The sequence below is a fragment of the Sesamum indicum genome, linkage group LG12, assembly GCF_000512975.1.
Source record: "Sesamum indicum cultivar Zhongzhi No. 13 linkage group LG12, S_indicum_v1.0, whole genome shotgun sequence".
Classification (NCBI taxonomy): Eukaryota; Viridiplantae; Streptophyta; class Magnoliopsida; order Lamiales; family Pedaliaceae; genus Sesamum; species Sesamum indicum.
In genome coordinates this window covers 2,004,670-2,029,917 of record NC_026156.1, presented here as the reverse complement: position 1 = coordinate 2,029,917, position 25,248 = coordinate 2,004,670, and the positions used below count along the sequence as shown (strand labels likewise).

Here is a 25,248-nt window from a genome sequence, read left to right as displayed (position 1 = left end):
AAATCCCTGTGCGTGGAAAATCAAATATGGAGAGACTTGGCCCAAACAAACGAAGCAACAGCAAACGCCCTGAGATGCAATCTGGAACAAGTCCTGGCCCAAGTCCAAGACGAACAGCAGCAGCAGCAGGAGAACCGCCACCGTGCAGGCGAAGTGGCGTTGATGGACGACGCGGAGTCGTGCTGCGGCAGCAACTTCGACGAAACGGGCCGGCACACATTGGTGGATATCCCCACAACGGCCGGTCGTGATCGCGATTACAACAGTAATATGAAGGAGGGGTGCATTGGGACGAGCAACAAGAACAGGATGTGCAGGAACTGTGGGAAAGAGGAATCATGCGTGCTGCTTTTGCCGTGCAGGCATCTCTGCCTCTGCACTGTTTGCGGGTCGTCTCTTCATACTTGCCCCGTTTGTAACTCCACTAAAACCGCTAGCGTTCACGTAAACCTCTCCGCCTCCTGAGCACCGGAATTCGAATTAGCTAGCTAGACTCTGTTTCTGAATTTCCAAAAGTAGTATAAATTCGTTACCATCACAATACCAAACCAAAAAGCCTGAAATAGATTAGTCCAATATACTCTTTACTAACTTTGTTCATTTTCCCATTCATCAATGTAACTAGTTTTTTTCTTTTCAACTTTACATTACTGTTCAACATATCTTTTCTCTTCATTCTGGTAATTTTAGAGTGTCCATATACATCAAATTTTAATTTACGGTGGCTCAAGCCGGAGGAGGCAGGGTCAACTGTAAAAGGGGAGTGGGAGGGAGTGAAAGTGACACGTGCAGCGTAAAGGCTGACACGTAGGACTCGCGCAAATGTCGCTGTTGTGGTACAGTAGAGAGATGGAGATGGGGGGTGAAAAAGAAAAGGTGGATATGCCCACTAAGCAACCCCCCTTTGCCTCGTGTGCGGTGCAAACTGTATTTTATAATGGCACCGATGCGCACGGCAGAGACAAGACACGAGGGTAAGGGTTAATGGTTGTGTGCAGTCCGTCCCGCCCAAACTTATATATTATTAGGAGAGGACAAAAGTAGGAAAAATATCAAAAATGGTTTCTACCGTATCTACCGCTCCATTGCGTACAATACACGGTGCTCTGTAATGTTGGGCTAAGTTAGTTGTTAAATCAAGGCTCAATTATTCAAATCATAATCAATTTTATCCCACAAACACTAGCAGATGAGATGAGATGAAATGAAATGAAACTACCCTCTTAACAACTGTCCCATTAATATTATCGACACATCATCTAACTACTGTTCCTTCATTTTCATTCAAATAATCTCAATATATTGTACATCCTCTTCTATGTATTTATATAAACACTATTTTCCTACAGAAACCATTTTTTTGGTATTATTAATAATATAATATCTATTAAATATTTTAATTATAATATTTCTCCAATATCCCCTAAATAGTGTATGTGCATATATTGATTGTGGAAACGTATAATGTGTGGTATATCTGGAAGCGACCGACGGAGGGAGAGGGAGAGGGAGAGGGAGAAGGAGAGGTAGGGTAGGCGATGGGGGGATTAGGTGGGGGTGGCATGGGGCATGCATGTTAGGGTGATGGGATTTTAATTGGGATGGGCGCGTACAATGCACGTTGTTGATTGATGGGACCCTTTTTCCTCTATCTGGAGTCACTTTCAATGAGGACTGACAGAGTACCAGGATTAGACTGCATACAATAATGCTGTCTTAATGATGGTGATGAACGACATCGTTTATTAATTTTATTATATAGGGGGAGGGGCATGTTTAGATTGGTAGGTGGGTGGGTGCTTGTTAGGGTAGGGCTATTGTGCCTATTCGCATAGTACATTGGGGGTGGGAGTGAGAGAGTGGTGCGTCTTCCAGATTCCGCCTGCTAATTGTGGCCGAGAGCACTGGCTGTGTTTCCAATATGGATTCATTGTTGGGCTCTGTTCGGCTTTCCCTTTTGTCCTTTTCCTCCTCACTTTCTTCTACCCTTTTTTATTCTTTTACCAAACCACCCTCTTATACTCTTTTCTTCAACTATTATTAAGGGTTTAATTTGTTGACATTTTTTTTTTTGAACTGTTATTTAAACATCGACTTTAAATTTTAATGAAAACACAATTTCGTTATTTTATCGAATTTTTTGTGAGTTACTAAATTATTATGCTGATCTCATTGAAATTATTCTATATTTTCATGATTTAATAGAAAAAAAAAAAAGAAGAAGAGGTGGGCATAATAAATAATAATAAATGAGAAAGGCAGTAGTACGTGAGTTGATGGAGACGATTGAGATTGAATTCTTGGAAAAAGAGTTGTGGTGGTTGTGCGTGGAAATTTCACAAGTTACAATTTTATATGTATGGAGGAGGGCATTTATCATGAATTTTTGACTTTTTAAGCCGGAAATCAGATATTAGTCCACATACGTAGGTTTGGAAGATTCCTTGCCGATAATGACTGAAATATTGATGACAAAAATATGGATATGGATGTGTATGTATGATCTATCACCATAGATTTCGATATATATATATGAACAACACCAATATACATATACATACATACATATATATATATCTCTCATCTCTCTTTTCATTCAAATCTCATCTTACTATATTTTGTTTGATAATTACCACAATTATATATCATATGTATGGCCGGTGACCAAGTGATGGAGTGGTACACGCAGCCCCTCTCTCTCTCTCTCTCTCTCCTTAATTCTAGATATTGCACACTTTTATGTATACACCAATTATTCTATTATTATACATATATAACTTACTAAGGTTAGAAACATTTTCGTCTTTTACCAACATTTTCTTCAACATCCCTATAAATCTCTGTATATTATGTATGTATGATGATTATTCAATCTGTTCTTTCATTTGCATGGATTATATGAAGTTTCATGGAAATATATTGAATTATTTTTCTAATTTGCATGTTTTTGCATATTGTATTTCATTTTTGATGGATTTTGATCTGAAACACGATTTGATATAAATTGATAGAGCTTCAAAGTCTTATAATTTGTCCATGTACTACTCGAAGCTTTTGTCTTTGGCCATGCATCCACAAAGCTTGATCAGGATTACATTAGTTAGGCTTCACTTCTAAATTCTTTTCGTTGCTTAAGTCAGTAAAAATCGATACGAGCAAAAATTTTTAAAATATTTAATGTTTTGTGGATGTTTATAGCACTTGTTGCCACTTGGACCTGCTATATTCAAGTGATGTTTTTCGCAAATAGTTTTGGACATATTGAAAAGCGGATGACAAAATCTGATGATTATATCATCAAGTAGTACAAGATTGGGTTTATCTCACCGATTGGACATCAATCTCGAGGAGTTTGAGGTGCATAGTCCTTTTACAATGCTTAAATAATATTTTTATGAAGCTACTCGAGAGCAAAATATATCTTAAAAAAATTAATATCTATGTACTTGATTATAATTATATATTTCTAACAAACAAGTATCAATTAAAATCTCTATATCTTTTAAATTTTATCTATGAATTTTGGGAATTATATATCCAATAAAACTAAAAACTATTACGATCATGGTAGGACTTTAAATCGCTTATCGAATCAAATATTAATCAATAATTTTCCCGTCTGTTGAATAATAATACTAATTGAGTAATTACTACATAAAAATAGAAAAGAGTATTTTAATAAGAATAATATAAAAACACAGCGCAATGGATCTCATACTTTATTAATAATATAGATATAGATCTATTATCCAAGAGCGATATGGATCCCACATCAGAATTATTACCTAATCTTTGCAACGTTCTATGTTTACAAGAAGTCTACTTAGCACGAATCTTATGCATAAAACTTAATTAAATTGAACATTATCACAAACATTTTTATTTACTCAACAACTTGCGGCTCATACGTACGACTATTAAACATAATTTAAAGTATGCTAATAGAAAAACGACACTTAAAATTTAGCCAAAGGGTTTGGGTAAGCATGATTGGCGGGTGATAAGTTCGTCTATCGCATTCGCTTCCCCTTTAAAATTATGTCACGAAACGAAAATTAATGAGTTGGGTGCCTCACCACATATAATAATAATAGTAAATCACAATAGACTATCATAAAATTTATCATAATTATAATAAATATTCTCTCATAATTATAGAACTATAAATATATACTTTATAAAAGTAACTACTGTCTAATAAATACTGACTTGTGGTATGAAGAATTACATATACCTTCTAAAATGAATGATTGTCTGACAAATACGAAAATACACATCCTGAAAGTCCATTATAAGATGTATGTGTTAGGCTACCTTAATGATAAAAAATATTTATCATTTTTCAAATAATAAACGAATATTTATAATTATAATAAATTTTAAGAGGATTCTTTTTAATTTATAATAATAATAATAATAATATACATAAATCAGGTGGAGTTACCAAAATCAAATTGAATTAGTGACGGAAAATGAAAAGCTAAATGGACCTTTGATTTGTCCGACTAACGCGCCGTCCAATTTTATGTAATTAGCAAATGTCATGTATCTATCACAATTTCACATCACCATCACCGTCTTCATTTTTCTTTTCTTGTCAAATTATTCTTAATATTTTTATTTTGATTTAGTGTACCAATTGAATTTAATATTTATTCAAAGTTTGTATGTATTTTATTATTGCAATAGTTTAATTGTAATTTTATAAAACTTAATAGCTTGTTTATCATAACTTTAGTACAATGATTATGACATTTTAAACGTTCAATTCTTTACAATTATTTAAGAGATTACTAACTTTCTTTATTCGGCGTACTGAGAGAATTTTTCATATGAGTTCTAAAACTATCTCTTACATTCCCAGAACTGTTTTAAGAGTTTTAGTAATATGATTGTAATTGGTTCTTAGTATCATCGTAATTGTGCATATAAATTGCATGATAAATAATTTTATTATATGAAATTATTTTGAGATAAAAATTATAAACACAAACCACTAAATATCTACAACACAATCCACTTAGATCTCATTGATTTTGGTGTATGGAATGGGATAAATGGGTGAACTCTATTTATTTAGTAATAATCATATACCAAAGGCCCCACCAAATAAACGGTGCGTTACATGAAAACATGAATATCATATATTATTATTATTAAATTGAATAAATTTTAAAAAAAATTGATGATACTGGATTATTATGAATTATTATTTAAAAATGGGATGTAGGTAGAAATGGGAGTGGGGCCCCTGATACGGCAGGTACAAAGCAAAACACAGAAATAATTGATGAGATTCGTTGGCGTCAAGATCTTTAGTTGTCTGAGCTGAGGGCCAGGGGGAGGGGGGTCCCACTTTAATCAGGACCATCTGTCTCTTTATTACCGGCATTCGCCCCGCCCCGCACCCTACGTTCATTCCCTCTTCCTCCTTTTCTCACTGCTGTTTTTTTAACCCACCCATCATCACGGTATTGCTCACCTATAATTTTACATTGAATTTTATAACATTAACAAAAAAAATTTAAGTAAAAATTCATATTTATTTTCAATGACCCTATTATTGATTTATTACATAAGAGAGAATGATGTTTATATTAACAAATTTAATGACTAACGAGGGATCTATTTGTTGATGTAAGCAAAAATAAAAAAAATACTAGATATAATTTTTTAAATTATAGAAAATTTACGTGTAATTACATCAAATTTTAGGAGAAGGGAGTATAATTATTCTTATTACTTAACCATGAATCACTGTATTAACAAACTCGGACACTGCTTTAATTAGCTTTAATCCAATTCCTCCAAGATTGCAATTATCAAAATCCATACAGATTACTGTACTAAATAAAACTTCACTTTGTTATTCCTTCAAAATTAAGGTTACAGTGTACTACTTTATAAATTGTAAAAATAAATTATTTGTTGGGGTTAAATAATATTATAGTATTATTACTTAAACGTCTTTTAAAAAAACTAATTACTTAAAAATAAATTAAGCTCTAAAATAATTATCTGAGAAATGTCTCTGAAAAAGTTATTTTTAAATATTTAAAAAGTTGTAAATGTCATCTAATAAAAAAAATAAATAAAGCAGGACTTGGACGGATTTGACTCATCTGGTTATTACGTTTTCACATCAGACCAAGTATTTAATGGAGCTACGTCGTTTTAAGTAAATGTGAATAGTAATAACTAACCTCCGGTTTAGTATATAAACAAGATGGTAATGATCTCCCTTAAGACTAGTTATGCCAAGTGCCACACAACTTAATTTTCCTGCTTAATTAAGCTACGTCTGCTTTTAATTTAGTTATTGTCTACTGTAATAGCAGGTGTTGTTTAGATTTAATTTATTCGATATTTGTTGATCATAGTATAATTGTTGTAATTGTGTTTGTTAGATATTTACATTCGACGGGAATGATTATAATCAATTTATTTCAAGTAATAATAATTTATCGCTTTCAATTTTTTTTTAAAAAAAAAAAAAAGAAAGAAAGGCACAAATACGTAGGTTTAGGTATTCCTAATAAACATGACTAATATATTTTGGTATGTGTATAAGTCAGAAATTTGATATTTATTATGATGGGGTGAAGTCATAATCAGAATAATAGTAGGCTTTGTGCATTATTATATGTGGACTTTAGATGCAATTAATGATCTATAATTAGGCCAAAAATATGGACAGAAATAGGTTGATTGGATTGTACATTATCATTACATTAGTTCCAATCCATATTCATTGCTAAACATAATTTGCCAAATGTCAATCCCATTTCATTTTAATGACACGAAAAAACTAAAAATTATTATAATAATTCACATTGACTGGACTCGAACCCATAATTTTTTTATTTGAAAGATCACAGTCTTACCAATCAAACAAGATTTTATATCCACAAACTCGAATTCTATTAAGAGTACATGTGCTGGTACGTAATTTTATATTGAGTTGTCTAATTAATTTTTGATATTTCCAATTTCTTGATTCTTTTATTAAAAAGTGTAATATTAATATTGGGAAAAAATATTTATTTCAATTTTGGACTAGCTAATAACGTACGTGGCCGTAACTTAACCAATGTAGAGATGTCTTGGAAGTAAAGAAAATTTGAGAAAAGTTGAGAAATATGAGTGTTGGCAACTTGTACCTCCGCTTACAAAAATTGTACTCCAACCAAAAGAGAAGAAGAGACAACACATCAATCAATGATGTATTTATGAAGCAGTTGTGTCCTTATCTTCAATCGCATTTACATTTTACATACATCTCATCAAACTTCCCTCACCCAATACTTTTAAAACCAAACACTAATAATTATTGGGACGAGAGATCTTTATCTTTTCATTTATTTAATTCTAGCTTTATAGGAATCTAAACCTCCCTCCCTTCTCCGTATTATCATCACCCAATAATCCTAAATTAACCCCTGCACAAATACTTTATTACTTTCCTGTCCCCACCCAGACATACATCATTCGAGTTAATTAGGTTTTGACTATTAATATAAAAATGTCATTATTATCCACTTTGAAAACTTTTCATAATAATAATTAGAATTTTTTTTTTAAAAAAAAAAAAAAGTAGAGAGAGGCATCACCTTTTTGTCTATTACTTGTTGCAGAGGACAGCAGCGATGGATCATGCACTCGTGATTGTTAGGCCCACACCCCACCCCCATTTCGACAGTGACTATGTAAGATTTTGTTGTATTTTATAGCACCACCGTGATTTCATTGCAAGATTTTTATTCTAACATTTCCTGTCCAACACAATGCTGCCTTTGAATGTTGATTGAGATAATTAGTTGTCAAAGAATAATGGAAAAATACAAACTCTCAAATAATAATAGTATTGGAATGAAGAGGAAGAAAGGTAAAATGATGTGAGGTAGTATTTTGGAGTGGTCCCCTCAGCTTTTGTATTAGTGGTGGTCCCTAATAGCTAATAGGCACAGCCACATAGGCTTGCCCCATTGCATGAAACTCATTTATTCCTAACATTTATACCGTCTGCATCAAATCAAGCTACAACCCACCCATCCTTACTTCCCTTCCACTTTAATTACTCTAAACTTTTCCTTTTCCTTTTCATTTCATCAATTATTCATATAAATACATCACCGCAGATGCCGATACCGATCACATTTAATTAATTTCACCAACTAATCCAAATACCAAGTCAATAAAAACCACAACAACACAAAAGAATCGTCAATTCACTTGTGCGTATATGATAACGATGTATAGTAGACGTATTATATAGTATTTAGAGTATGGATGCGTTTGAATTCAAGATGACCAATAGAAAAGTGACACTTAACCCGATGAGAAAGGAAAAGTTGAAAGCATATAGGGGGCATGCCGTGCTTGTGCTTTTGCATCTCTTTTAGTACATGGAAATGTGTTGATCACACCATTTACCCACTTTTTCAATGTATATTATAAGGTCAATTTCAGACACCAATTTTGAGGGCGGGGAGTGGGACTGCAAAAATAATACATAGTTGGAAGCATATGAGAAAAAGGGATGGGAACCTCTCAACTCCTTCTACCCTTCCTTGTGGGATGGCATCATCAACAACTAGGATATTGTTTTGTTTTCTTCCCTTGCCCTCTGCATATATACTTGTCAACTTTTCAAGAACACACCGCCCAACACATCATTCTTAACTACAAAACATTGACCCCACTCTCCCCCTCTCAGATTTTGGCGTGTTAATGGGTTCGGTCTAATTTGATTTATATATATATATTTTTAACGTATTTTAAAAATTATAAATGATATTGAGACGAATCTCACTTTTTAAGTTTTGGACCAAAAATCGATACTATAAGTACTTTGTATGTTATGTACGTGTATTACGTATCTGTTTAAGTAATGATTTATGTTATTAGTCTTATTAATGATAAAATAGTATTTTAATTTTTGAATCCATAGTTAAAATTTGCATTTATTTACAAGAGTCGTGATTGTACATGTTTCAAATTTTGAACAACACTAATGACAACTGTATGCAAATTCTTACAAGATACATAAGTTGCAGTGATAAAGAAAGACGAGCAATAATTTAGAATTAGATTAGTGTTCTTGGGTGTGGTCTTAGCTTTCATTGAAAACGGTAAGTCGCCCATCTTTGGTAAAGTGATGATGTGGTAGGTCAAGAAAAGCATCCACAACACACTGCAAACAGAAAAGTATGCACAAACCTTTCTTCAAATCATTTCTTCAAGAAAGAGTTTAGCTTTTTGCGAGTATTTCTATGTTCTTACACTTATGGGTTTGGTTTTATGATGGAGTAACTCTAAAGACATTTAAACACCTTATTTATTGAATGGTACCCTCCATCCCCTACCCCCCATATAAGGGCCCCTCCCTTTTTTTTTTTCCTTTTTCTTATAAGGGATAATTACGTACACCTCTTTTGAGGTGCGATGTAATTATGCATAAATCTCTATATTTTAAAAAAATATATTTAGTACCCTAATGTTTGTTTTTATATAACAAATAGATCCCTCTATTATTCAGAATTCACCAAATTTGTTAATATTAACGAAAATAATTGAATAAAAATCCATGTTTGCATCCGATTGACTTATACTGACTTATAGGTCACGCAATCTTTTTTTGACCAAACTACCTTTATACATATTTACACGCTAATGCATGTGAGGAGTTATATCTTCACCATAATCTGGTAGAAAAAAAATTTGTTTGACCTACAATAAATCAGTAACAAGTCAATTTGAGGTAAATATGGATTCTCGTTCCTTTCTTTTTCTTATATTAACAAATTAGATGAATTTTGATTAACAGATGGATCTATTTATTAAACAAAATAAATATCAGGGACACTAAATGTAAGTTACCAAACCACAAGGGATTTATATGTAATTGTACCACACATCAGGAGAGGCAGTGCAAATGTCCACTTAGTCTATAAAAAAATAAAAAAATAAATAAAATTATAATTTTTAATGCATAAGGGTATTTTGGTCAGATAAAAAATTGATGGAAACGCAACGGATTAGGCAAATTATTAGACGGTCATTAAAATCAGAAATGTATTGATAATTTTCCAATCAATGAAAGAGTATTTATAATTATGCTAAATTTTAATAAAAATCATTGTAATTTACCCTTATATTAATTGGGGCAGCATACATTGATATATACATGAATGGATGATTAGAAAAGTAAAATTATGTAAAAAAAATAGTAAAAAAGGGACGTCGCATCGATTCTTTAATAAAAAATGAGGGAGATTTAAGAGCATCAGCAACCACTGACACGCAAAACACTCGTGATAAGACCATTAAGACTTAAATCATCCCACTAAACTAGGGAAAAAGAAGATGTATGCAGATTTTGGTGGGAGGCCAAACTCCCATATCTTGACTATTATCATTGTGTTTATTTTCCCTTTCTCTCTACCCCACTTTCCTCAACCAAACTACATGAAATCCTCTAATTGGGCAACCTTTTTCAATGGTGCCAAATTCAGACAGGAAAGCACACATGAACATGATATATATATATCTAGCACAAAATGGACGGATAACACATGTGGGCTTAAGTAATTAGACCCCCTTCAGCAAAAGTGATTCTTAACTCTATAAATGCAATTATTACACTTAACTATGATTATAGTAATCCCTATCAAAGACAAATTTAGTGGGGCTGCGCTTTTAAATCTTGCTATGCTTTTCCCCTCCCATCCCGCTTTCTTTGAAACTCACACATCCCAGCCAACAGTGAGCTTGACAATGACTGCGATTAGTGCTGCTGACAAAGACAACCAAGAATCACCCATCACTTTTACACCCAACCAAGTTTGTACACCACCTTAATTTGGTACTATTATTACTAAATTAATATTATGATACTTCTTATATAATTGATTATTCGTATTAAATTGTACATCAATCGTTTATTATGTGATATCTTGATGTGTTTAAACAATACTGATCGGGAGTTTTCATTTTCCAGTATGAAAATTCATTATGTTAGTATTGTCAACTAGAATCCTTCTGCCCACCTTGATGGACGGGAGCCATTGGATCTTTCACACTACAAAATCAAACCCCACATCCGTCAAAGTTGCTAGATGTTCATCGCCTTTCACGATTATGAAATTAATGCTTCTCTTACAATTTCACTTCAACTGTATATCATTCATATTTTCAAGTTTTGGTTGTCGGTTGGATTCTTTTGACAATTAAGATCCATCTTTATCATGCTAACCTCGGTCATAATTAAATTATCGGTTTCTAGATGGATCGTACATAGTTTTGAAATATATTTTCCCAATTTGTCCACAATTGGTATAAATGAATTCTTGCAGTGATAATGGGAAGAAGACATTAGTGGAGAAAGAAATTAAAGCTAAGTGTTGATGGTCCAGTTGAACAATTATAGCACGTTGAATAATGGCCCTTGGCATTATAGTGGTTGCAAGGGCCCCAAAGCCATAATTTGATCTTTGATACTGATCATGCTGCTGCTATAAGAGCCCAAAAATTTCCAGGTTGTTATCAGAAACCTGATGTTGTCAGAACATGAACAGGGTCATATGCAGCAAACAGTAAGGCAAATGATTTATTACCACTGGGCCACCTGGGGAACACCAACCATCCACTGCAACTGCAACCCTGTTTTCTCTCTAACTACACAAAACTATTAATTGATTTAACCAAATCTGATGTTTTTGGGCTTTATGGTGGACGGAGACTGGCCCATACCCCACATTCACACCAACATGGATATTTTTTCTTACAATAAGCACTCAATTCATTACAGCAACGTGAGATGTAGGCTGAATCTGTCCTTGCTCTATCCTAGTTTGTGGGTCTCTGTAGGGGGGCTGTGGGGGGTGTAAACAGAGACTACACAGAAGAACACCTAATGAATTTGTAGTTCTTGTTTGTTCTCATATTGTAAAGGTATTCATTGTGTTCAGGAAACTCTAATTTACTGCTTAAGAAAGACTATCATTTCCTCGTTTGGAACTTTTACATCGGACCCATTATCATTAAAGTTGTCGGTGTTTTGTGTTATGCTGGAATTTGAGAAATTAGCAGCATTTGCAATGCCTGCATCTCTGAATGTAAAACAACAGAAGGAAAAAAGAAGATGGAATTCATAATTATCACATGATTCTTGTTTTTATGTACAAGATTTATCATCAATGACTGGGTCTGGATCATACTATAAGGGATGATGTTTCTAGATCACTCGTCCCACCTGCTGTCAACCTTAATAGACAATTACTTTTGGCGTGATGGGATGGGATTCTTGGGCCAAAAGGGAAATAAAAGCAGCTTATTGATGATAGTTACAGTGGAGTGATTGACTCATTTAACTGCCATGCCAGCCCAGCTGCTTAGAGTAAACCTGACAGGACAAACCCAATTCTCTAACAACCTACTTTACAAAGAAATGAGACAGGCAACCTTTTACGAGTGAGGCCTTCTTTTGATGTCGAGACATAAATGCATGGTCCCCATGATATTTTGATGAAAGCAAGAGGACTTATATTTCAATACTTGATAGTTTTACGCTAATGTCGTGCCTTCGAATGAAAGTTAACCATAACTAAAGTCACAATTTTCATGAACCTTAATATGAAGAGGAGTAGAGATAAATGACAAATTGGATTGCACGATAAGGATCCACAGTAAGCACCTAGCTTAGTAGTCGGCCACTGCGCGTACACGATCGATCAAGAGTTCCTTTCCAATGTACCAAGAATATGAAGAGAAACTGATCTCATTATGATTAAGCAACATACTGTATGAGCACGTTTCATTGCATGGTACCCGTCTGTCTGTGTAGAGACAGAGGCAGATGGCCGACCACAGCGTGTTAAATATTAGTTATGACTTTGCACTCATGGATGGGAGGGTCTGAAATTTGATAACAAAACGATGAAAAGTGGTGCAAAGGGTGAGTTGTAGGAGGGCCACTTAGCTTAGAATCAAATAAAATATCTTAGGAGTACTATATATACTAAAGAAAGCACATGGAGTGCCCCATGACCATGAGAACAAGCAGATTTTCCTGGTAGATATGGGCTTGGCTAGCATAGTATGGTTGCAGTTTTGGGGCAGCATACCAGTGCCAAATTCTAATGAAATTGAAGACAGAGATAAGATAGAAGAAGAACAGACAGAGAAAAGACATGGAGATAAGTCTGGTTTCTCTCTAAAGAAAAATATAGAAGATAACCAAGTGTCAAATTCTCCAAAAGATGTAAAGAAAGATAACTGAACCAGACTTTACCATGCTGTAGTGCAAAATCAGGCGCTATTAGTTATGTTTGGGAATCAGGTTCGTGATATCAGACTGATTTTATCTTATAGATTAAGTCTTTCTCTTTTTATACAGCAGAGACCAGTGGACAGCATAAATATCTTATGAACCAAGAGGGCTGCAAGCAGGTTCAGGATGAACTTAGTGTTGGGCCTGATAACTGGGCATAATTACAGGGCCACCTTATCAAGAATTTTCACTTTTCAGGCTTCTAGCCCACATGTTGCATCGTGTTGGATAAGGTTTTCTCTTTCACGATTATTTTTCGGGGCATCTGTTCAAGTGTTAGAATCATGCATGAGGAATTTCGTGATAAGAAAATCCTGGATAGAAAAGTAACAAGAAACGTCTTACTAATGCTTGAAACAAGATGCTGCCAAGAAGTCTCATGGTAGCGCGTAAGCACACCATTTTGTAAGGAAGAACAGCCTCGTGTTCACACAGATGTTATATATGACAATAGCAAAAACCAATCAGAAATGTCTTTGCATGAATTCTAGATGCACACGCTTTGCTGATTCATTCCGAGCCAAATTTCTTGTGCGTGTTATGACCGTCTCTACCATCTTACTTGATACAAATCAACAGGCTTATATATATCTGCCCCCATCACGGACTCTTGTCCTCAACGTATTTGTCATTCTTGGCAGCATATACAAATACCTATTTAGTACACAACTCTCTTTGGTCGCCTCAATTTTTCATCAACTCAGACTCACCTTTGAGGAGCCATGAGCCAATACAATCAACAACATCAAGCTCCTGGTATGTGATACACAGAATGATCAACACACAAACTAAAATCATTATTTTTCTTTTTTCTATATGATTCTCATTCATGGTAATACGAATCTTATTTCGACTTCAACTATCTTGGTACAGTAGCACACCCACCACCTCCAACTTCGTATCCTCCACCAGCCGATAGCTACAATGGTCCATATGTGATGGCGCCACCACCCATGGGTTATCCTACAAAGGATGACAGGAACCAAGGGCAAGTACCAATGGAGACTACAAGCAGAGGAGATGGCTTTTTGAAAGGATGGTAAGTTTTTAAACGCACTAAGGATGGTAAGGTGCCTAAAGTTAAAGGTTGTCACTAAACTAACATCGTTGATTTCCCTTGTTCAGTCTTGCTGGACTCTGTTGCTGCTGGTGCCTGGACATTTGTTTCTGATGAGAACAGGACTATAGAAGATTGTAATAACGTTACTGGGAGCACCTGTAGAAGCCATTTATATTTTATGTACAAGGGATTGTTTCCTTGATTAGTAGTTCTATCACATTCTTTAGCACAATTTTTTTGTTTTTTTTTTCCCTGCAGGCCGACTACAGAAGCCTTTAGCTTTTATATGTGTATTTACCAGCATTTATATAATTTTTCTATTGAAATTTTCTTGCCCATCTCAGAGAAACTGAAAAAAATGACAACCTCCAACATGCTCATGAACAATGGAGTCTTACCTCCAAAACAAAAAATATCAAACGAGCGTTGTAGGCTTATGACATTAGACCACTCAAACAAAAAAAGGTTCCAATTTCATCAAACGTCACATTTTTCATGGATGTTACCTGCAATCGACTTCATATTGATAGAACAACTGAACACCCAGCCAAGGAGAACACAAGTGTTGTACTTTTTTAACAATACTTGCAATGGGATGAGATGAAGTAAACCACAAAAGCATCTCATGAGAAAAATGCAAGCATAAAGTTAACATGCCTATACACGTTTCTTTCTACTAAATGAGAATGAAGAAATAAACGTTGCGCCAAGGAACTGATTAGAATCTATTTATCTAATTATTCAGTGCTCTCAATTGATTCAGTCAAGTCAAGGAGAACAAATGATTCATGAACGGGTGTGTCAGATTAAGACCTAAAATGCATTCACATACAAGAATGCACCATGCACAATGTAAGGGGCATTCACATAGAATATAAGGAGAATGTTGAGATACAACAGGATAAAGAGATCTGTCCCAAGATCTGTTATTAAAGCATTCAGACCTTGGAACCACAAAATTTATTCTGCTCCCCCAGTTTCTATTACACGTCTCTCCAAAACTTTGTACTTTTAACTCAAATGCATTTCTAGATCAAAGGTATATCATAAAAGACATTGGAATAGAGCCCTCAGACCCAGTCTTGCAACATTCAAGCAGCCGTCATGTTCAGAGATGATTTGTTTCCAATTTGCTGATTATTGGCAGCAACCTATAGTTCAAATATTATTCTGGGTTCTGGTAGTTCAAGTTCATTGTAATTGAAGATAACTAGGAATGAGTTTCAGTGGAGAGATCTTATCCTAAAAACCAACCAAATCATAGTAGTCGGTGGCGCACGGCACCAAGGGCTCTTGGAGCCATGGCGCATGGAGCACAGCGCGTCGCGCGCCTTTTCGAAGGATGGCGCAAATATAAGAAATAATCTATATATTCATATAATTAGTATTATTTTGACAAAATTAATGTATAAGGAGTTAAATAAAACATATAAACAACAAATTCAACATAACAAAACTTCATATAATTAGAACGACCAATGTTGAACCATTGAAGCATAGCAAAAGTCCCAAAGATTCAAATAAATCCTAAATAGTTTATCAAAAAACAAATAAGCCTAAATCTAATCATCTGATTCTACATAATTAAATAAGTAAATAACATAATCATAGACTCCAAGTCTACAAACAATTACATAATTAAATCAAAACAGTAATAGTCTAATGTACTAAACACTAAAACAGAGAGGAGGAAAAAAAAACCAGAGGTCCAGTCATGCAGCAGCGGCTCAACTCAACAGTGAACAACATTGGCAGACTGCTATGGAAGAGAAGAAGAAGATGCAGTCTCAGAGGAATAAGAGAACCAAGAAAGAAGAGGCAGGAATGAACAGGTTACTCATGCATGCAGAATATTTAGAGGAGGAAAAAAAAACCAGAGGTCCAGTCACGCAGCAGCGGCTCAACTCAACAGTGAACAACATCGGCAGACTACTATGGAAGAGAAGAAGAAGATGCAGTCTCAGAGGAATAAGAGAACCAAGAAAGAAGAGGCAGGAATGAACAGGTTACTCATGCATGCAGAATATTTGTTTCTGCTGAAATTCCTTTATTTATTAGGGTTTTTTATTGATGGGCCCAGGCTGTCCAGCCAACAGCCATGCTGCCCAGGCCCGTCTTCATAAAGGAGCGCCATAGGCTGCGATGGCGCACCATTAACTACTATGAACCAAACCATCCCTCTTTCTGCTGTATCTTACAAACCAAAACTGCAATGACTTAATACATATAAAATCTTCAAGCTGCTTCATTGTCATATGACTATGAGCAATTATCTTATAGCTTAAATCAGTTGTACTACAGCACCTTTTACCTTAGTCACTCACATGAGGCCTCCTAAAGCATAAGCTCAGTTTTGTAAAAAAATATGGTTTTAAAATTAACTAGTTATTAACACAATATGTGAAAGATATAAGACAAACATATAGAGCAAAATGAAGACAATTTGCTTGACAACATTATCAATTTATGATCACGCCAATGCAGCAACCCATTTGGCACAAACTTCAAATCACTAAAAACAACGAAAAATAGCTCCGGCAATGTAATTATACTACTGGAAAACCAAAATGCAGAACTAGCTATGAAGAAATCCAGAAAGTTTCATTTAGTAACATCATATGATATAATCCATAATGAGAAACAGCTCATCAGTAAAAATACCTAACAATGTAAGATAAATCAAACACAACGTCATCACAGTTTTTCACCTCAAAACCTGAGCTTCGAGAAAAACCAACGATTCTTGCCCGTCTTAAACCTCTCCTCAAACTTAGCCTTGACCTCCTTGCAAGCGGTGACCTTCTTGTCACGGGACACAAGCGCGTCGGCTGACACGACATCCTTCAGATCCACGTCGAGGGTGTAACGCGTTGGCATGATATGGTTGTAGTTGACGAGCTTAATGAAAGCCTTGACGCGCGATTTTTTCGCCTGCTTCTTGGCGGAGTCCTTGCGGATGACCTTGCTCGGGTACTTGGCGACTCCGGCGACGAGGCAGTGGCCATAGGGGCGGTCGCGTGTTCCGTCGTCGAAATTCCTCACAATGGTGGCCTTGTGGCCGGCAAACCGGCCCTGGAGGAGGATCACCGCCTTGTTTGGCTTCAAAAACTTCACCATTTTGGGTGCTTGTGTGTGCGCGGATGTGGCGTTGGTGTGGAGGTTCGGCCGCTGATGGGTTAGGGTTTTGAGTGTAGGTTTTGTTTATATAGTTCCATTCTGTGCTCTAGATGAAGAGGCTTAGGGCTTTTCTCAAATCAAAAGAGTTAAATCGGTAAACGGCCCAAATGTTATCCATGGGCTTAAGCAGGGCCCAATCGAGTAAACCGGGTTATGTAAACAAATAGAAATCCTACGCGACGTCGTCCAATTTTTCAAACAATCGGATACGGGTCAGATTGTTTTTCCCATCAAATCAAACTGGATGAGTGACCCGCAATTCTATCTTTGCGCAGAACGGCAAAAGAAGGGAAAAAATCTGCTGCCTTTCCCTTCCTTCTCAAACTCTGTTACACTCTACGTACAAGAAATACATTTGTTGCAGCGGCAACTCTATCTGTTGATGTTCTAACGTAGAACTAGAATCAGAAATGATTATCTACTCCGGCCTCTTTCACCACTGGTCTCTTGCAACTTGCACCAGAAGTTCGATTTCCGGCGGCGATTTCCGGCGAGAATGTGAACTCTTCCCCAGACCCAGAAATCTTTCTCTCTCTAACTTCAACCGGTGCCAGTCATTACAAATGCCTGGCTCTCAGAAGTCCTTGCTTACCCGAATGGCTGTTGGCTCGGTAAGTATTTTGTTTTATCTCGTGTTGGTAGAATCTGGTTAGTGAATGATACATTGCTCTGTTGATTCTATGCTGCCCCAGCATAGGCATCATGTTTTTTGGTGAATTATTGTTTGAAATTCTGTAAGATAGTACTGACTCTTCTGGTCCTTTTCGTGAAGTTTTGTTCATTGATAATATTGTTTACATCTACTAGTGGAGTCAACTGGCCGTATCCTTACCTGCTTCTAGCTTGTAATTTGGATTGCAGTTCAGATTCTTTCAAATTATTTTGAATTATTTTGTTTATCAGTCAGCTAGTTAAGAATCTATATCAGGTCAGCATAGCTCAGTTTTATGATTAAAACCTGTGATGTCACTGGAATTTGTTAATATCACTACTGACCTCGCTTCTCTTTCAAATTCTTGTTTAATGTAAACTTGGTCATCTATGTTTTTTGGTTTCTGTATATTCATTTACTGCCTTTCATCTTTAAACTCAACTGTGTAACGGAAGCCCTCGTAAAGCCAATGAATTCTGATACTTTATGCATCCTCGTCTTTATTATTGAGGTCGTGTAAGTAGTTGATTGTCTAATATTCGCTGCAGAATGTGACTGAAGATACTGATGATATGTTCGATGACTTATTCAACAAGTATGGGAAGGTGGTCTTTAAAAGAAATGACCAAAAATCTGCTAGCTCAGAGGTCGACGATGATGCGGAAAGCTTGTCCTGTAAGTTATACCTTGTACTATTTCATCTCACCTCAAGCGGAAAACAATGCTGCAGTGTTGCTATGTTGATACTCCTCCAATATTGTTAGGTTTTAGTTCATCTCTATGCAATATAAGTTGTCCTTGGTGGCTAATTTGATTTGATTGTGATTCTTTAAAGATGATGAATACTGCAATTTAGTTTTGTGAAGGTCATTATGGTCTAGTCTTAAGACAACATAAGGACGGGGAATGATTTCGGAGCTCTCTTGAAGAAAAAAACATGTAGAGCTCAAGAATGAGTTAGATTTAGCATTCAATTAGCGGAATATTTGCTCCTGAGTTGTTATCCCAATAATGCATAGATCAAAAAGACATGGACTGTCTAGTGACTCCTTGAGGGCAGAAATTTAATAAATATGGCCTTGCTGTCTGCATAACCAGTTAATTGATAATTTCCCGTTGTTGATGCAGTCGCCGTGGCATTGGCTAAGGTTGCAAGTGACGTTAAGGCAGCAGATATAAAACTTCTCTTTGTGAAGCCTCTGGTTTATTGGACTCGGTTTTTTATCATTGCTACTGCATTTTCTCGGCCTCAAATTGATGCCATAGGGTAACCAGCTATTTTCAGATCTTGTTATCTTTGACAAATCCGTTAATTTATCAGTCCTTGATTTTCAGCATATATAATGCAAGGATAAAATAAAGATGCTTTATCTTTTGGTTATAGGACGAGGATAAGAGATCTAGCAGAAACACAATACGGAAGAACAGCATCCGGGGATTCTAAACCCAACTCGTGGACATTGTTGGACTTCGGTAAGTTCAAATAGAAATAGGCTGCGCTGTACATGATTTCAAAAGAATTAAATATGTGAAGCTCAGCCAACTATGTAACAAATCATCAACTGGATTAGTCCAATCCGAATATCTAGGCTGTGCACTCCAATTTATCTGCAAGCTGACAGTGCTGTAGTAATGGGGTGAACTGATATCCACTTATTACAGGTGATGTGGTTGTACATATTTTTCTTCCTCAACAAAGGGCATTCTACAACTTGGAAGAGTTTTACGGCAATGCAACGCATATCAAGTTGCCTTTTGAGGACCAACAATCATTTCGTAAATGACAAAGCGGTCGGGGGCATCTCATTGTGATAGACAGAGTGTTCTGGCAAATGAAGCAGCTGTGCCATAATCTATCAGGATAACTTAAGTGGTTGCTGAGGGTTGGGTCTGGAGAAAGATGCTACTGTAGTATTCTGATTGAGAGAAAACAATAGGTGTTTCAGGAACTAAGATGATTTTGTCTTGCCGATTATTGTGCTCAGGTTCTTGTAGAGATGTAATATTCAAACAGACAAAGGTGCTATTGAAAGGCAGACCATGATGATGTTCCAATGATGTAATGACTGCAACCAAATGTCTTTTCCTTGGACAAATTGCAATGCCTAACAGAAGAGGGTAACAAGTAAGCATAAATGTGGAGAGTTTTTGATGATTTGAATATGTAGACCATACTCGGTAGTTAAATTTAATGTTCAAAGGAAAGGCCGCTATAATAAAATTAATCCCCAAACTTGAAGGAGACTGCAAATTTGATCCAGGAATCAGAGGGTACGAATGATGAATCGAGTTAGCATCCTATTTTCCACAAGTCAAGTGTCCGAGTAACCTCACAACAAAATAAATATCTAGCAAGCTTCCCCAGTTACTGAACATGAACAGGGATGGTTGGCAAATGTACAGATAAAGCGGGTATCAAAGTTCGGTCACACAAACATTCAAGTACAAGTTCATGCACCACCAGTAAAATGTACTGTCTAGCTACCTCATCCAAAAATGGTACAGATATCTTAGATAGCCATGAACTCTAGTGCCAAACAACTCCTTTTCTGCCTCCTCTACCGGGGCAACACCCCAAAATCACTATCTTCTTGGTTCATAAATTTGTAATCAAGGCTTACGAGGAGGAGAACTGCTGGTGCTGCTGCTGCTGGGACTTCTTCCTCTCATAGGCCTGAAAGAACAAAATAACTTAATAATAATAATCAAACAAAATCTACTAACATGATAGGTGATTCCGAAATTGAGGCGAAACAACATAAGAAAAGCATAAAAAGCTTTCCACGTGTAGCACCGAACACCAATTTGACTCTGAAAAGACAATATGACTCTGTAAAAAGAACAATATGGCATCGCCTACGGACATGTTTCCTATCTGTGTTACAACAAAGCATCAAAGGAATAGAAGAAATCAAGAACACTACCTTCTAGGACTACGGCTCCTTGAGATCCTTTGTGGGCCCTACAAAAAATTCACAAGATGAAATAGTGTTAGCCACCAATCCAAAAATATCAACCAAAGAAATACCTAAGAGATACTGACCTTCCGTGGGCTAGGCGACGAAGAATAAGAAGATGATCTACCACGTCTAGCAGGTGGTCCACGACCTCTGTACACATGGCAATAGTTAAAACCACAGAGGGAGACAGATAACAACAAAAACACTGCGATGACAATTGAGTGTCCGTGGACATACGAAAACTATATCATTTCCACCAAACAATTCTCTTTTACCTTTATTAAATATCAAAATATACTTTCTTGCCCACACATGGCAAACAATCACAAAAACAATAATATAAATAAAAGGCATGGCAAAAAAAAGACAATGCATAAGTAATTAAACAGAAGAAACGAGAAGTTATTTGCATATCACCTTCTTAGAGAGGGCGATCGGGATGGCGAGCGAGCTGGCCTCCTAACTGGAGAGCGGCTGCGTCGGCGGCCAACAGGAGACCTTCTTGGAGGACTTCGAGCACGCCTTGGAGAACTACAAACATAGAATCAACAGCTAAAGAGATGCAGAGCTTATATAATACAGATCAGACCATTCAAAGATAGAATGCTTCATAAGGCAGGAAAATAGCTTGAAACTACCACCGGAGGGACTAACCAAATTAAATTGCACATAAAGGCTGCTAAGATTTTAGTTTGGTCCATTTTTCCTTCTTGATGGCTTTGTTTAAACAGATGTCATTTCTTAAAAGCTCTCCCCAACTATTTGGTCTTTACAAGAACTATTTGGTCCACTATATTACATCACCGCTATAGATAGCAACTCAAGAAAGCTCTAATATCACATGCACAACAGAGCTGTAGCTTAAATATAATATCTAACTAAAAATAAACAGTCAACACTTGAACAATATAATGAACATTTTTGCAAAATATAACATTTTATCCCCTCAGTGGGAGTGAAGAACGTGAAACTATCGGCAAAAAGGAGGAAAAAAGAAAAAAGAGCAAGCAATTGCAGTTATGATAGAGGATGAAAGACCTGAGCAATTTAACATACCGTCGTCTTGGTGGGAGTGGAGAACGTCGGCGAACAGGACTACCACGCATCCTCCTTGGAGATGCCCTGTTCAGAATTTAAAGTATCAAAAGCTGAACCAGAAAAAATAAAAAGAATTTAAACAAATACAATAAAGGGATATTTGGAAAAACCTCAACCTTGGAGGTGACCGGTAACGTCTTGGAGGCGAGGAGGGTGAACGACCTCTGGGTGGGGAGGGAGGCCTTCTCCTAGGAAGTGGGGAGTCTCGTCTATAAGGAGAATCAGCTCTGCGTCGAGCAGGAGAATCTGCACGTCGACGAGGTAAGGGAGGAGAATCTGGCTCGCGTCTGGGAGATCCTCTTCGTCCTACAGGAGATCTCCTTCGAGGCGGGGAGAGGGGCTTCCGGCGAGGCGACACTGCGATGTAGTGAAGATTTTGCTTAAACCAATGTACAGCAACAGAGCATACAATAAGTTCGTTAGAAAAAGATCTCACCTTCTCTGGGCCGCTTTAGACCATCTTTGTCAGCATCTGCTGCAGCATCATCAGATTTCGGGGCATCTCTCCTCGATGTGGAGGGAACAGCCTTAGGAGGAGACGCAACCTTCTTTCTCTCAGGTAATGTGAATTTGGCTCGAACAACTTTGCCATCAATTTGAGCCTGCATGAACAGAGAAAAAGGAATTGCCATTTGCAAGCCAAGGATAAGCAAAACAATCAATGAATTACAAATGCTAACAAAATCATACACCGTCCATATATAACTGAGCTTTTTCAGCATCAGCCCTACTCTTGAACTCAACATATGCAAATCCTTTAGGAAGGTTAACCTGTAAATAAGAAACATATATAAGATTATGTAAAGCTAGTTCAGAAATAAACACAGATATGGAGCATAAAACTTACCACATGATCAATTGCCAGCCGTACATTAACCACTTCACCAAAATTACCTGTAGAAATGAACAAGATAAAGGAATAAAACCCAGCCTTAAGAAGAAGGCAAATAAAATATTAGAAAGTGTTTATTATGAATTTACATCAATTAACAAGCACTCAAAAGCACTAGCATAAAGCATATATCTATTTTACAGTCCAAGACTCAAAAAGAAAAAGGAAGATAACAAGTATCAGCAAGCATACCAAATATCTCCTTCAAGTGGTGTTCGTTCACATTCCTACTAAGCTGGTCAACATGCAGCACGAGAGATTCAGGAACAGGAGAGGCTTTCCTGGAGACATAAATCGTAGATAAGCAGAGGAAGATTTCTGTATTTATGATCTCTAATGATAGTAGAACCAATTTAAAAGTGGAAAGGAAATCCAACACAAAATAGTAAGATAAGTATAGCTGCAAAAAGACTAACAGGTGAAGGTAGCAGAAGTTGTCTAATACTTATATGATAAAACAAGGCTCATTATAGGATCGGCACCACGCAATGGAAGTAGTAAAAGCCAAGACCACATAAGAATTTGTAAGGGGAATTAATATTGAAAATGAAATAACTGAAGAGTTGCCTCATAGAACAGAAAACTTGATTCAAGTTACAAGTACTTCAAATTCTTTAATATCCAAAAGCTGCCTTCGTAGATGGAAAAGAACAAAAACAACAACCACATCAATAACATTGAAAATTCCAGCTTTCAACCAAACTTAAATGAGAAGTAATCTGACCTTGGAGGTGGGGAAGGTTTCTTATTCTGTGGTGGTGGTGAACGTCCTCGCTTAACTCCATCAGCAGGACTAAACAAACCCACAGTAAGACAAAAAAGCATGGTCAATAGGATGAAACTCAACAAAGAGAGGACAAGAGCACATGTGAATTATCACTTCAACCAAATACCAGACTGATCGAGAAACATGTTCCAGAAAGTTGGCTCATTACTCTCATACTGCTACGACTTGCAAACTAAGTCCAGGGTTATTACACGAATATCAATCCTATGTCTAGATTGGATTTGCGAGGGGCATGCATATGAACATCCAGACAAATCGAAAATGCACTCTGGGCCACTGCACGCCAGTAGCCCTTGCTCACATAGACAGAAAAAAAGTTGCTAGATATAAGAAAACGTAAAATCAAGACTCACTTACAAATTCTTGAAAAATTTAGAATCTGTACCCCTTCATTTCCCCTAGGACATCAATTACTTTTTAAGCTTTTGAGCACATTATTACCAAAAAAAAAAAAAAAGGCCCAATCTCAGCACACAACTCAAGTACTTTACTGAATGACATAATCATGATATGCAAATATAATTTAGCGGAACAAAAAAGAATTCACCTTTTCCGTGGAGGGGCAGGGCTAGGTCTGCGAGAGCTGCCACTACGAGAAGGAGAGGAAGATGAGGAGAAGGATCTTGAGCGAGAGCGTGAGCGCGAACTGCGCGAGTCTGAGCCCGAGTAGGAACGTGAACGAGAGCGAGAAATTGAACGTGAACGAGAACGAGACCGGGAATAAGAGCCAGAATCCGACCCCGACGGAGACGCCGGGCGACGTCTGGCTGGTTTCGCCATTGGGGTGGCCTTCGATTGGTGGAATTCAAATCCCTCGATAAACCCTAGACGATTGAGGGAGATAGATCACTGATGGAACAGCAGTTAGGCGCCAGCCATACAGTTTTGGTTTCAGAGTCGAAAGCCCCGACATATATGGGCCTTCGACCACTACTTAAGTTTGGGCTTCTACGACTTCCGTTGGGTATACAGCCTGCAACCAGTTCGTCATTTGCTCAAAACTTTGGTTTTTTTTTTTCAACAGATACCTCTCTTCTTCTTTTTCTTATTAGTTCAGAGAGTTCACAAAATTTATACTTTCGAAGAGGTCATAATTCTTAAAATAGGTAAAAAGAAGCAAGAGTGTGGTGTTTGAGAAAAATAACAATATATAAAATTAAACAAAAGTAGAGATATTTATAAAAATACCAAAAGCAATTAAAAGCCCCTCTACTTGCATCAACCTATAGCAAAAGATTTAAAGGGAAAAAGAATGAAGGTAAAATAGATTAAAATTTATGGACTCACATAAT

The 25,248-nt window shown here is 36.5% G+C and overlaps 5 protein-coding genes across 7 annotated transcripts in view; 3 read left to right on the top strand and 2 right to left on the bottom strand.

The window, feature by feature from the left end:
- LOC105175068 (probable BOI-related E3 ubiquitin-protein ligase 2) overlaps positions 1-675 on the top strand; it is a gene marked incomplete in the record, with an annotated part of 1,716 nt that extends 1,041 nt beyond the window's left edge. Inside the window, 1 exon segment of the mRNA XM_011097391.2 lies at positions 1-675. Coding sequence (XP_011095693.1) covers positions 1-465 — 465 coding nt within the window.
- On the top strand, positions 13,926-14,722 carry LOC105175067 (cysteine-rich and transmembrane domain-containing protein A-like). 2 transcript variants are annotated; one of them, XM_011097389.2, is made up of 3 exons: positions 13,926-14,086; positions 14,204-14,369; positions 14,456-14,722. In XM_011097389.2, the coding sequence occupies exons 1-3, from the start codon at positions 14,053-14,055 to the stop codon at positions 14,499-14,501; spliced, it is 246 nt and encodes an 81-aa protein (XP_011095691.1). In that variant the 5' UTR covers positions 13,926-14,052; the 3' UTR covers positions 14,502-14,722. The 2 variants fall into 2 exon arrangements, with proteins under 2 accessions (XP_011095691.1, XP_011095692.1); XM_011097390.2 differs by having other exon boundaries at positions 13,930-14,086; positions 14,207-14,369.
- LOC105175066 (60S ribosomal protein L27-3-like) lies at positions 16,940-17,584 on the bottom strand. Its single transcript, XM_011097388.2, has one exon. The coding sequence runs from the start codon at positions 17,505-17,507 to the stop codon at positions 17,100-17,102; it is 408 nt and encodes a 135-aa protein (XP_011095690.1). The 5' UTR covers positions 17,508-17,584; the 3' UTR covers positions 16,940-17,099.
- LOC105175065 (protein Iojap, chloroplastic) lies at positions 17,711-20,296 on the top strand. Its single transcript, XM_011097387.2, has 5 exons — positions 17,711-18,178; positions 18,768-18,894; positions 19,348-19,486; positions 19,604-19,692; positions 19,882-20,296. Exons 1-5 carry the CDS (start codon positions 17,978-17,980, stop codon positions 20,001-20,003), a joined length of 678 nt encoding a protein of 225 aa, XP_011095689.1. The 5' UTR covers positions 17,711-17,977; the 3' UTR covers positions 20,004-20,296.
- On the bottom strand, positions 20,537-24,930 carry LOC105175064 (serine/arginine-rich splicing factor SR45). Of its 2 annotated transcripts, none has more exons than XM_020698472.1 (12): positions 24,504-24,930; positions 23,894-23,962; positions 23,362-23,450; positions 23,125-23,171; positions 22,968-23,048; positions 22,714-22,879; positions 22,388-22,634; positions 22,236-22,301; positions 21,597-21,710; positions 21,263-21,329; positions 21,144-21,181; positions 20,537-20,893 (listed from the first exon to the last, which is right to left on the bottom strand). In XM_020698472.1, the coding sequence occupies exons 1-12, from the start codon at positions 24,734-24,736 to the stop codon at positions 20,830-20,832; spliced, it is 1,281 nt and encodes a 426-aa protein (XP_020554131.1). In that variant the 5' UTR covers positions 24,737-24,930; the 3' UTR covers positions 20,537-20,829. The 2 variants fall into 2 exon arrangements, with proteins under 2 accessions (XP_020554131.1, XP_011095687.1); XM_011097385.2 differs by having other exon boundaries at positions 22,394-22,634; positions 24,504-24,916.

Bases quoted from the DNA above. Each gene is read 5' to 3' on its own strand.
- LOC105175064 (XM_020698472.1), bottom strand. From the start codon at position 24,736: ATGGCGAAACCAGCCAGACGTCGCCCGGCGTCTCCGTCGGGGTCGGAT. The intron at 21,182-21,262 runs GTCAGTATCTCT...AATTTTTTGTAG, and splicing joins CGTCGCCTAGCCCACGGAAG to GGCCCACAAAGGATCTCAAG. The intron at 20,894-21,143 runs GTAGTGTTCTTG...TTGTTCTTTCAG, and splicing joins AGGAGCCGTAGTCCTAGAAG to GCCTATGAGAGGAAGAAGTC.
- LOC105175067 (XM_011097389.2), top strand. From the start codon at position 14,053: ATGAGCCAATACAATCAACAACATCAAGCTCCTG. The intron at 14,087-14,203 runs GTATGTGATACA...ATCTTGGTACAG, and splicing joins TCAACAACATCAAGCTCCTG to TAGCACACCCACCACCTCCA. The intron at 14,370-14,455 runs GTAAGTTTTTAA...TCCCTTGTTCAG, and splicing joins GATGGCTTTTTGAAAGGATG to TCTTGCTGGACTCTGTTGCT.
- LOC105175066 (XM_011097388.2), bottom strand. From the start codon at position 17,507: ATGGTGAAGTTTTTGAAGCCAAACAAGGCGGTGATCCTCCTCCAGGGC.
- LOC105175065 (XM_011097387.2), top strand. From the start codon at position 17,978: ATGATTATCTACTCCGGCCTCTTTCACCACTGGTCTCTTGCAACTTGC. The intron at 18,179-18,767 runs GTAAGTATTTTG...TATTCGCTGCAG, and splicing joins CCCGAATGGCTGTTGGCTCG to AATGTGACTGAAGATACTGA. The intron at 19,487-19,603 runs GTAACCAGCTAT...TTTTGGTTATAG, and splicing joins CCTCAAATTGATGCCATAGG to GACGAGGATAAGAGATCTAG.